At 35.4% G+C, this 12,500-nt stretch overlaps 1 protein-coding gene across 6 annotated transcripts in view; it reads left to right on the top strand.

Annotated features, from left to right (window-relative positions):
• LOC149792376 (uncharacterized) overlaps positions 1-12,500 on the top strand; it is a 91,519-nt gene that overhangs the window by 75,793 nt on the left and 3,226 nt on the right. For 4 of the 6 annotated variants that reach the window (XM_089970956.1, XM_089970955.1, XM_089970952.1 and 1 more), the window contains 6 exons: positions 1-122; positions 1,061-1,504; positions 2,628-2,693; positions 8,469-8,544; positions 10,525-10,611; positions 11,507-11,624. The exon at positions 1-122 is cut by the window's left edge and continues 70 nt beyond it. In XM_089970956.1, coding sequence (XP_089827082.1) covers positions 1-122; positions 1,061-1,504; positions 2,628-2,693; positions 8,469-8,544; positions 10,525-10,611; positions 11,507-11,552 — 841 coding nt within the window. In that variant the 3' untranslated portion in view covers positions 11,553-11,624. Of the gene's footprint in view, positions 123-1,060; positions 1,505-2,627; positions 2,694-8,468; positions 8,545-10,524; positions 10,612-11,506; positions 11,625-12,500 lie in introns of those variants that run through there. The other 2 variants (XM_089970954.1, XM_089970957.1) reach the window with 2 other exon arrangements.

The raw sequence follows: 12,500 nt of genomic DNA, 5'->3' as shown, positions 1-12,500 counted from the left end.
TCTGGAAGCCTGCAGCTCACCCTACCCTTCGTATCTATGGCATGCGCATGATATATATAACTGCGACTCGAATTTTATTCAAGCAGGAAGGTTCTGGGTGGCCGTTTACTGGTGGACAAAGGGTAAGCATCATTTTAAAACTATTCATACTTCCATCATCTCTCTCTCTCTCTCTCTCTCTCTCTCTCTCTCTCTCTCTCTCTTAGGAAGTAGAGTAGGAGGAGGTCTAGGTGCTAAATATCGTACCTAAAACTATTATACTAGCTACGGATTTTTCTTCCCCTGAATCTTATCAAGTGTTGTATTCCCTTAAGTTACCTCTTTAATAATAATGTCTTTCCATGTACATAATAATTACACTAGAAAACGAACTGTGATATATGTACAGTATAAATTATAATCTCTGTATAGAGTCATTCTTATTAAGAATTAAAAGATGTTATTCAGTGCTACTCAATATAAACTTTGTAACTTTTATTACAATGTACTGTTGAAAACGTTAAGAGTTATATACAGTATATACACATATAAGCCTAATGTACGTAATGCTCAAAATGCCGTATTATCGGAAGAAAAATAAAGATTACATCATAAGATAATATATGTAAAGCGTACAGACTATGTGATTAAATAATCTAACTAAATTTCTGAGTGTACAAATGGACATTATACTAAGATAAAATATGATACAGTCTGGATAGCAACGGTTGAAAATCAGTGAATAATAATAATAATAATAATAATAATAATAATAATAATTGCAAGTAGAAGTAGAAGAAATGGCAGCTACTAAAGTATTTCATAAACCAGTACTCCAATGGACACATTGACTAAGATTAAATTATTTTCTCTTTTGTTTTGTTCTTGTTGATATAAAGTAACTAGTGTTTCCATCAATGAAGATTTCGTTAGTGAAAATGTTTTGAAATCATTCAAGGACGCTAAACTGTTTTCAAAATTATTTACCGGAAAAACATATATGCTTCGTCGACTGGTAAAAATATCAGCCAAACATAAAAACTGACAACATGTGGCTTATCGTATTTCAATCTCTCGACAGTTATACCGACCTCTACAACTTCGTCAACGACAATAACGACATCATCGGCCACTTCCACGACTTCTAGGATGCTGCCAACTATGTCAAGATCCACCACTTCCACGACTTTTATTACGTCGTCAACTTTAAGGACCGCTGAAACGTCATCACAATCCACCAATTCTACGATGTTGTCAGCTTTATCAATATCTGGAACCTCATCAAGTGCAGCAGCGACAACATCGACCACTGCCACGACCTCATCACCTTCCACTTCTACCAGTTCCCCGACAACAGTGCAAAATGACTGGTTTAACAAAACGTTCACTGACTCCCAGGGATCATTTACTTCTAAAAATCGACCTCCTAGTGTTTTTATCACTGCATTGACTAACGTTCCATCGATATCAACTACATCTACTTCAACAAAATTATTGCCAACCCCTGGACCATATGCCTCATCGAGTAAGGTTGAATGATTTGTGGTTTTATTTCATTGTTACAAAACTTTATATAACCATAGGACTGAAAATAATTCAATGATTTATAATACAATGAAAACTAACCCCTCTTCAACTGTATGGTCTGAATAGTGATGATGCCTTTATTTTGCGTTAGCAGGTTGACTTTTGACTCCTTTGCTTTTTTGTTTTAAGTTGAAGTTGTTTTCATACATTTTGAATGTCAGTATTCAAGATAGTTTCAATGACTTTTCTTCAACAAGCTTTAAAACTTCGTACAATGATGTCATTGAAAATAAAAGTTGTTTCTTGCCTACATAGCATCCATCGACCATCAATTTTCTTTCCAACAAATTATAATACAAACGCTCTTTCATGCGTTGTGTTACATTTACCAAAATTGCTTTTTTATATTATAGACTTAAATGCCAAGGTCACACTAAAAGTGGGTTGCTCCTTTGCTACAGCCTAAATCTGACTATCGTGAGCTCTGACATCTACCAATGACAATTATTGCCAAGTGAAGAGTGAGGCTTAACACCTAATTGAACAACTAATATTGTTAAATAAGATTAGAGGTTGTCTAATTTACCTACTATTCAGTGTACCCCATGGTTGACCAAAAAGGTGTTTTCTAATTTCGCTTTGTTTGATACTGCTCGATGCAAGGTTCCTTCTACTTGGTTAATCATAATTCATATTTAATTTACATTTACCATATGCTATGTGACTGTAATAACTCCCATTGCCGTGGTATCAGTCCTCCATTCTAATCTGTATATTGTCGGCAATTCCAGATGTAAAGTAATTATGAGTAAACACCTTGAGTTTTTTCTTGTGTAATTTCTTATCTAATAAATCAGCGTAATTTATATAAATTTACACTAATGCTAAATACAACCATATTTATAACAATGGCTAAAAAGTGTTTTGTTTTTTATAACTTAATCAAATATGTTCACATGTTTCGCATTCCTTAAATACGTCATAAAATGCCGAATCCAATACAATTGAAGAAAAACCTTTAGAATATATCCTCATCTGGTACATAATATTTTAAATATAGTAATTATTTTCTCATCATACCAATGAAAAACACAATGCTTCTGGTTTTCTCTTTCTTCCAGATGGTAGCAAGACTTCAAGTTCTGAGACAAGCTCCTTCAAAATAGATCCACCAAATATCGGATTAGGTTAGTTTATTTCAAAATTACTCCTTTCGTTCGCCACCACCATCACCACTATCACTATCATTATCATTATCATTATCATCATCACCATCATCATCATCATCGCCATCAACAGCACTTTTATCACCATCGATGTCAATATCATCACCATAATCATCGTTATCATCATCGTTATCATCACGGCTACCAAAACCACAACCATCACTACCAGCATCATCATAATCATCATCTTTGATATAACCATGTCATCAAGATACATAATTACATCACATGTCCCAGATAACTAGGCTAGTATAAATGCATGTACATAGTATGTACACTGTATCAATGATATACCACGAGATGTATAAATTTTTCATTTGAAGGAAACGAGGCTTGCCGAGTTTCTTTTAATGAAAAATTTACACAACGAGTGGTATATCATGGATACAGAGTACTCTACATATAATGTATACCACACACAAATACATATATTTGCCCTTTGAACGGAGTTAAGATTTACTACAGGCAGCTGTGTATTGACCGAGTGAAGTGAACTCCTCACATCCCCGAGTGTGTCCGCTACAAAATATAGTTATATGCCTTTTGTGGTTATTGACAATCATCTTTGCATATTAATAAGTTGATTGTTTTCTTTTTTAGTTTCAATTTTTCTTCATACTGAATAAATCAATACAATATATACTTATGATTTAAACATGAAAGATTTTTTTTAATAATAAAATTAAAGCACTACAAACACTAGGTTATCTACGCCATTCACATAAACGCTAGGCCATTCACCTACCGGCTCATGGAAATCAGTGTGGAATAGAAACTAAGCGAAAGTACGAACTAACAAGAGGTAATTAAAATATTTTAATATATTTACAGCTGGTCAAAGTCATTACTCTGCTTTAGCAACAGCACCACCGACCATAAACTCTCTCTCTCTCTCTTTGACTTTAGACTTTAAATCTCTCTCTCTCTCTCTCTCTCTCTCTCTCTCTCTCTTTGACTTTAGACTTTAAATCTCTCTCTCTCTCTCTCTCTTACATCCTCTGGCCGTTTTAACTTTTACCATCATTCATAAGTCCAGATATATCGTGGGATGACAAAACTAAACTCCCCTACGTTCGTTATTTCATAGATTTTAGCCCGTATCTTGCTACGATGGTCGAGAGAGAGAAAGTGAGAGAGAGAGAAGAAGGGGGGAGAGGGCTTTTGGACATTTTCATATTTAATTAATAATAATTGATTTTTAGAACATTATAGTATGTTTAAGAAATAACTACAAAAACACACATTAAATACATCCGAGTCTGTGTACCGCGTAACCGAGGAATTTACTGTATAATGTCGACGTGGTTTTAAACTTCGTATCATTGATAAACACTGTAGATAAATCCCAAGGAAAGTGCACATGTATCCTTAAGACGAACTATATTCATGTAGGTTACTTGGTGTAATTTCTATTTCAAGGTTTATATCCAGCCCAAATTACTTTTCTCTCTCACTCCTCATTTCTGCGTAGTTTGTCCGTTATGCATGAGAGCGGAGAGAGGAACAGAAAGCAGAAAGGATTGTGATGAAAATGTGTACCATATTAAATTCATTTAGAAAACAAGGATTATTAATACTTTTATCGTTATTTTCATACGTCGCCAATGATCAATGTGTGAAAATTCATCATTGATATAGAATCAACTGCAGACGTTCGCTAAAATGTTTATATATGCGTATTATTGTGCCATGGGCGGATCACAATTTGATATACCAGTAGTATTGATATATCAAATGGCTTTATACCAACACTTTAAATGCCATGTTATTTTTAATGTATGTGGTATAAATATATACATCTCTTGGGGAATGTGGGTGTGGGTGTTAAACATAGCATAGCATTTGAAGTGTTTGTATAGAGCAATCTCATATACGAAATACTTTGGCTATATTAGTTTGTGATTCGTCCATTACTTATAAATACGCATATAACTATGATTCCAACAGTAGACCATTGTTTCTATATTCTCCAGACAAAGATATGAATTTACAGTTGTTAACCATCATGAAATCGACATAAGTAAACTTGATATTCCCTGACTGACTAGCTTACACACACACACACACACACACACACACACACACACACAGAGAGACAGAGAGAGGACGTATGATGCTTACACTTTGTCCACCAGTAAACGGCCACCCAGAACCTTCCTGCTTGAATAAAATTCGAGTCACAGTTATATATATCATGCGCATGCCATAGATACGAAGGGTAGGGTGAGCTGCAGGCTTCCAGAGCTTCATACCAAATCTTGTTAACATTTAAATTCGAAAAAGAGAAAAAGAAAGAGTAGTCAGTAGTTACTACAGCAAGCGGAATAATGACTTCATTGAACACTAAATATTGTTAAATATTTCAACTGATTCCTGTTTGTCCATCGCTCCGTTCAACGTACTCACCAAGTAGCGATTGATGAAAAAGCTGGCTTCACTTCCTTTGTTCAGAATGCTAGTGTAGCAATGCAAAGTTTGTTATTTCCTCATTTAAACCGACTTTAAAGTTTAGATCACAGGCGTCTCGTTTATTCTTTTAGTCAATATGAGCGAAAATACCGAACACGGATGTGAGGAGGTAACTCTGTCAAGAGTTTATTGTATGCCATCATAACTCAATGGGAACTGGATGCATTTTGTATAAATAAACAATACTATAATAACAATTTATATTTTTTGATATACAGTGAGATGTATAAATTTTTTCCAGTAAGAAATCTCAGCAAGCCTCGTTTCCTTTAAAGGAACTAAGTTTTACATCTCTTAGAAAATCATAGATACAACGAACTTGCAATATATTTATCGCCGGATTGCTATAAAGAAATTAACTATAATGGACTGTAATGTGACGTCATGTAGACATTATGCTTGCTGACTATATATATATATATATATATATATATATATATATATATATATATATATATATATATATATATATATATATATATATATATATATATATATATATATATATATATATATATATATATATATATATATATATATATATATATATATATATGTGTGTGTGTGTGTGTGTGTGTGTGTGTGTGTGAGAGAGAGAGTTTCAATAACTAATAACGTGCGAAGATGCGTCTTCAGGTCACTGACGAATAAGAGCCATACATGCTGAGTTTTCACAAATTGCGTTATCCCACTGACTTCAGAGGCTTTGCAGCAATTTGTTTGGACATTGAGATGTTCATAATATTCCTTGTTCTTCCTAGGACAAAGTCATACTCAACTTCATTGTTAAATCTTTAGTTCTTTCTTACCAGAAATTATTCTTCATATCAAAATATATTGATTAGATGTCACGCATATAAATAGTAATAGGTCCAACTAAACGCTTCTCGAAAAAAAATACTGATCACTACCCATATAATTCAAAACATTAATATAACTGATTGAAGTTTGCAAATTCAACATTAATTTAGCAAAGGCTATGCTCGATAATTTCGCCATGCCCAATGAGCCAGGCAATTTGTTTCTTACCTTGAGTTTTATTTGTAACGACGTAGGGTTTTTAAAGCATGCATATGTGTGTGAGAGAGAGATGTACGTTCAGGTGAACATGGGTCGTTGCTGAATAATGTCCCCTGACACGTGCACGACGGACGAACGACACGTTTATGATGTGTTTTATCAATAACATAAGTATTACCATTGTATTCCAGATCTCAATGTGTTGCTAAAGATATGTATACTTAGCACGATGTATCTTTCATATAACCAAAAGATGTATACATTTTTCATCAAACGTAAATAAAGATATAATTAATTGATGTACGAAATATATAAGAATTTCAATATCATAAATGAAAGATATAGCCGTTGTTGTAAGTATGGCGGAAGGGTTTGAACATGTAGGTAGTGTGCATGTAGCTAGATTTTCATCCCTTCTCGGCCTAGAAAGGATTTTCTTGGAATACTTTAGTTCGTTATTAGTTTATGTATGATAGGTTAGATAATTTTTATTTCGTGTTCTACGGAGATTCGAACCCAATTCCGCGGGTAAACGGCACCCGTTGCCTTGCCTGCACACACGAGCCCATATTCCCTCACGACTAAGCACGCATCACCAAAAAATGATGCTACTCAATCGGTGACGACCTAGCAATTAATTCTCGTCTAACTAGTCATTCCGGATTCCTATGAAAGACGTCAAGGTATATAGATTTAATTATTGAGAATTATAAATAGACACCAGACAGAACGGAAAGTGCTATACCTGGATACAATATTTAAAACTGTCGGGGGGGGGGGGGAGGGGGGTATTTCTGTATTCGTAATGTCCATTAGTGATTTTTTTTCTCAATGCGGGGATAAACAGACCTATCATTTTGCACATGTCGCACTTACCTGCGTTCTCCATACATCCAGGCCCCTCTTTTATTATGACAATAATTTATTAAAGAAAATGTATTGATTATTTGAGGCTTCGATAGTATTGTCTCTTTCATGAAAAATTGTTCATACCGCTCCGGTGGCCAAGTGGTTAGAGCGTCCGCCTCGGGTGCGGGATGTCGTGGGTTCGATCCCCGGCCGAGTCATACCAAAGACTTACAAAAATGATACTAACAGCTGCCTCGCTTGGACTCAGCATTAAGAGGTCAGTGTTAGGACTGGTTGTCCTGGTGTCAGGATAATGTGACTGGCTGGGACATAATGCTACATGTCTGCGGTACGATGCCCCAGTGCTAGACATCACTATAAACTGTCACAGTGCAGACATCTTAGCGATATGACTGAAAAATTAAGACGACGATTAGATACCATCCATTTCTAGTTCAGTTCAAAATATGCCAATTGACGTTTAACAACACTGAGGTCAAATGTCAAAATTTCAGTTTATTCTTATATGGAAATGTTTAATTTTCCAGAAATTCGATTGCAAAGTAAGTCAAGTGAAAAATGTATAAAGAGAACCTTGGTAAACAAGCATTTATTCCTGTTTTATTATCAGTTTGAGGAGTAATTTACAGTTTTGTCCTAATATAGTTTGAGAGGATTTATTTATTTAAATTATTCATTGGAATAACAAAGTACTCATTGACTTTTTCTAACAAAAACACTTCTTTTGAGATTTTTGAGAATTCTTTCAAAGCCATTCTGGATTGTGCTATTGCCAAATCCTATCGTGAGAATATAGAAAGAAAATTAAACAGAAAGGGCTGAGAAACGCTATCATGAGAATGTTGAAGAAAAAAGAAAAAAATACCTCTCAAAGTATTTCCAAAGCATGATATGAATTGCAAGACAATCTTATAAAGAGTGTGTATACTACATTAGTCAAACAGGCTGCGAAAGATAACCGAAGGAAAGCATTTATATCCTATAAACGAGAAGTCAATTTATGGACTCTTTGAAAAGTCGGGACTTAAAAATACGGTGAACAAAAATTGACTAACACCGGTTCTGCCGCCAAATATGAGTTTCTGTACAACAGAGACACTGACTTGTTGTAGCAATTGATAGATTATGGTTTTCTGGTGTTTTATGGCCCAGCAATATAATTGTTATTTTGTGATAATTGACATACAGACACTGATCTACGTGTGTGTGTGTGTGTGTGTGTGTGTGTGTGTGTGTGTGTGTGTGTGTGTATAACAAATGGAAAGGCACACAAGGGTACTATGAAGTAAGTACAGAATAAGTTTTACCCTTGTGTATGTATATTTAATTATATTAAGAGATATTATTCACCAGTCTCGTTCGATGATTTCTTTTCAGGTATTGCGATAGCAGTTTTGGCTGGGTTCTTCGTTTCCATCACAATAGCCTGCTACCGGAGGAGGATTTGCACTAGGTAATGTTACTGAATACGTATTTTAAATTTTTGTCTGATATTATTTATGCAGTTTAACTTGCCATTGCAAAATATCAACGTTTAAAAAAGTAACATTCAGTAGCGTGTGGTTGTGGGAAAATGGACTTCTTCATAGCAATAATCAAATCATATGTGTACGTTTCCCTGACATTGACAAAATCACCCACACACCCCACCCCCTTATGTTATAGATTTGTGTTATAAGAGTTTGTTCGGAAGGCTATGCAACTCGAACCCATGGAGGAGTTTTAGCTCATCTGGAATGCAAGGGGCTCACAAATAAGCTTTGGTCTTCTCCCGTGAAAAACAAGAATACTTTCTGAAGGCGTACGCCTAAAACTGACTTGCCTCATATTATTAATATTTCATATTAGGGTCCTATTCTACTTTGTTTTGGGGGCTTTGACACCGAGGTTAGTTTTTCCTGTAAACAACCACAATTCTTGGATGATTTCTTAATTTTAGCTTGTCTCTACAAAGTAAAGAAGAGCTATGGTGCTATTAACGCGTAGGTATATATGTTAGAGGTCAGCGTCTGCACGTTAAAGTCATATACGTACATACAACATTTTTTTACTGCATCTAAACGAATCATTCTATGCAACAGTCTGGGTTGGGTTTTGTAGCACCTCCTTTGCGGGGGCTGCGCAGACTTCGTTCAGATTTTGCTTTTAGTTCAGGTTTATTGCATTCTGTATAATAGCGCTCAATCTAGAATCGTGCATCTTGGTGGGAGAGGCATAAGGATGACCTTCATCACAAAATAGGTCACTGTATCCCATATTTCACCCTTCAATGAATTTGGTTTAAGTGCGTTTTCAATGTTTATGATGTAGTCATTAAAGTGGATGATGTATATTAATACCACTCCGCTATGAAATCAAGGAAACGATCACCTACATTTTCTTTTAACCTGGATTTGTTTAAATGTTTACGTTCAGCTCAAGACCACATATATTCTCTGCGTACTATATGCATACTGTTTCTATCTGGAAAAATTGAAATCTGCCGAGGGATGCATCTTGATATGTACCAATCCGTCATTGCATCAGTTCGGCCAGGATGTCCCATACTATACTGTACCCTTCCCTAAATTGGGTTAAATGACGATCTTGCTAGAACCGTGAAATTCATGATATACATCTGTGTAAGTACCACAACCATGCAACTGCGCAAAAGCTCATTGAAACTGATATTTCATTTTTTACTGACGTTAGTTAAGTGTTTGCGTTGAACGTATAACCAAATGAGGTGTATTTGGACCGTGGTATATGCATTCTTTCCTTCCGACATTCATACATCTTGGTGGGAGGATGCATCCAAAGTACTACACTCTTATCGTAAAATGAGGCCTCTTTGGTCTATAGTTCATGCTTTGTTGATTTTTCCTCAAATTGCGTGTGTCTAGTTCATGTTATTACCCTAAGGGCCGACAAGGGGGTGGGGGGAGGCCAACCATGGATATATTCCCGGGGCCCGGGCCGAACAACACTTTTAATTTTATGAAAGAAATTTTGCTTGAACAAGAACTGAGAGGCTCGGGTACTTCTTACCCCAGGGCCCGTCATCGCTCTCTACGGCCCTGTACACACAACCCAAGAATGTCAATGTAACCTATAATTTACCTTGCTTTTCCCGTGCTTTATTCGTCCAATATTATAACACAAAGACCCCTGGCCTGTGCAGTTGGACGTAGCAATAAATGTGTATTCACTGATAAATGTTCTATATTAATGAATGTACACTCTTTATTGGGATAGGTCACTATCAAAGGGTTAACTGTTTACTGTAACACTGAAAGCGTGTGAGAATTAGAAGAGTGGATTGCATTCTTTTCGTGTGAGGCCTCAGTTGTAGTGGCTGATCAAGGTAATGAATCATGCATAGACTAAGCTTGTACTATTGGCTTTCACTCGGAGGGTACTTAAAGGCATTCATCCGGTATACTCTGGTTTCTAGGCGTAAGCAGACGTTAGGAACAGTGAGTTCTGGCACACAAAGAAAGAAAAAAGAATACAATACAGCGTTGGCGTTCATCAAACCAGAGTAAGTCCACCACTTTGATATCATAAAAATAATGTTCTTTTTACTGTCCTTTATTCCCTGTCACAGTAAGTCCATCCTTACTTCGCACATTAGTTATGGTTTGGTAAGTCTGTCCTTACTTTACAATTTACCTCGGATAGACTTACCAAACGTTGACATTAAAAACGCTTTATAAAACTAGCTAGCACACAGGTAAAATATATTGTCTTCAAGGAAACAACCTTATTATTCTAGGGTGGCTTAATAATTTCAGTTAACCAGCAAGTGACATTTTCATAGCACGTTCTCTGAAAGTGTATGCATATGTATGCATAAACACACACGCGCGCGCGCGCGCACATACACACACACACACACACACAATCTGCATTACGCATTATTCAATCTACTGCAAGGCATGGACGTTAGGTTCTGTATTTAATTACAATGCCATGCGGCAATCAGTTCACATTTATTACAAAAATGCGGATACAGATATGTTACTCTCTGTATTACCGCACATACCAACATACCAGCTTAAATCTCGAAAGAGAAAGGCATGTTATTCTATATACTACCGTATATGCCAGTTTATAATCCTGGTAACTACACGCTGCGAGTCAAACTGCAAGAAACAATGATCCTGATCTGCCATCGCATAGTACATTAGCAAATCAGGATATATATATATATATTTGTTCTGCTGATTACTCATAACAAACTGTAGTGACCCAGCTTTACCGGGCGCCTAATGCGACAGCAGCTCTGGGTCTGCATTTTTTTGCAGTTTGACTCGATATATATAGGTGATTATATACGATAAGTTACAAAATATGAAAAAATATTACGTGTGATTATGATGTCTATATTTTTACTCCTCGTGCTTTATTCTGGTCATTTTCTCTTTCCATTCCAGAGAATCGTCTAGGAATATGGATCTACCCGACAACATCCATCTATAGACCGCAGAGAATGTTAATATTTTAACTGTTACGATATGCGCGTGTATGTGTATAAATATATATATAGATAGATAGATAGATAGATAGATAGATAGATAGATAGATAGATAGATAGATAGATAGATAGATAGATAGATAGATAGATAGATAGATAGATAGATAGATAGATAGATAGATAGATAGATAGATAGATAGATAGATAGATAGATAGATAGATAGATAGATAGATAGATAGATAGATAGATAGATAGATAGATAGATAGATAGATAGATAGATAGATAGATAGATAGATAGATAGATAGATAGATAGATAGATAGATATACTCATTCCTTATATTGCATTTTTTTTACATGTGTATTTTATTTTGATCGATTGTTGCATTATTTATTATTCTTCTGTCAAGCCATCTGGGCTTCTTAAGAAAGGCATGTTTTTGTACATGAAAATAGGCCCCCTCCCCCAAAACATGATAATAGAGAAAGAATGAACTAAAGAAAGAAAAAAAAGAAAGAAAAGAAAAATGAAAATTAAATATTCGTCGTTATAAAACAGTTAATCAAAGGGATATAACTCGTGGAAAGGTTTAAGTCAGGAAACAGTATCTTCTAAAAAGGTTAAAATCCATGTGTTTCCTAAATAATAAAAAATTGATTTCGTATTTATCTTAGGTGCATCGAATCATAAAGTACTGACAAAAACTCCAGTGTACACCGTATTTAGTTTCATTTTTTGACGTAGTTTCACGTGAGAAAGAGTCATTATGGGACTGGTGGAAAGGGTGATTCCATCAAGAAAGACCTTTTGACCATGTGTATTCCGAATAGACTCCACTGCCGAAGCAGCAGCTTGTTTTTAGATTATTCCAGAATCTTATTGTAGTTTAGCGTTTTAAAAAATGCTGTTATGGAAAGACACCCAAATCCCATTTTTCTAAAAGCTTACCATT

Source organism: Sinohyriopsis cumingii, chromosome 9, assembly GCF_028554795.1.
Source record: "Sinohyriopsis cumingii isolate HCF-2022 chromosome 9, ASM2855479v2, whole genome shotgun sequence".
In the NCBI taxonomy this organism is placed as follows: domain Eukaryota; kingdom Metazoa; phylum Mollusca; class Bivalvia; order Unionida; family Unionidae; genus Sinohyriopsis; species Sinohyriopsis cumingii.
The sequence above is the reverse complement of the archived record's forward strand: the minus strand, read 5'-3'. Positions and strand labels throughout refer to the sequence as shown.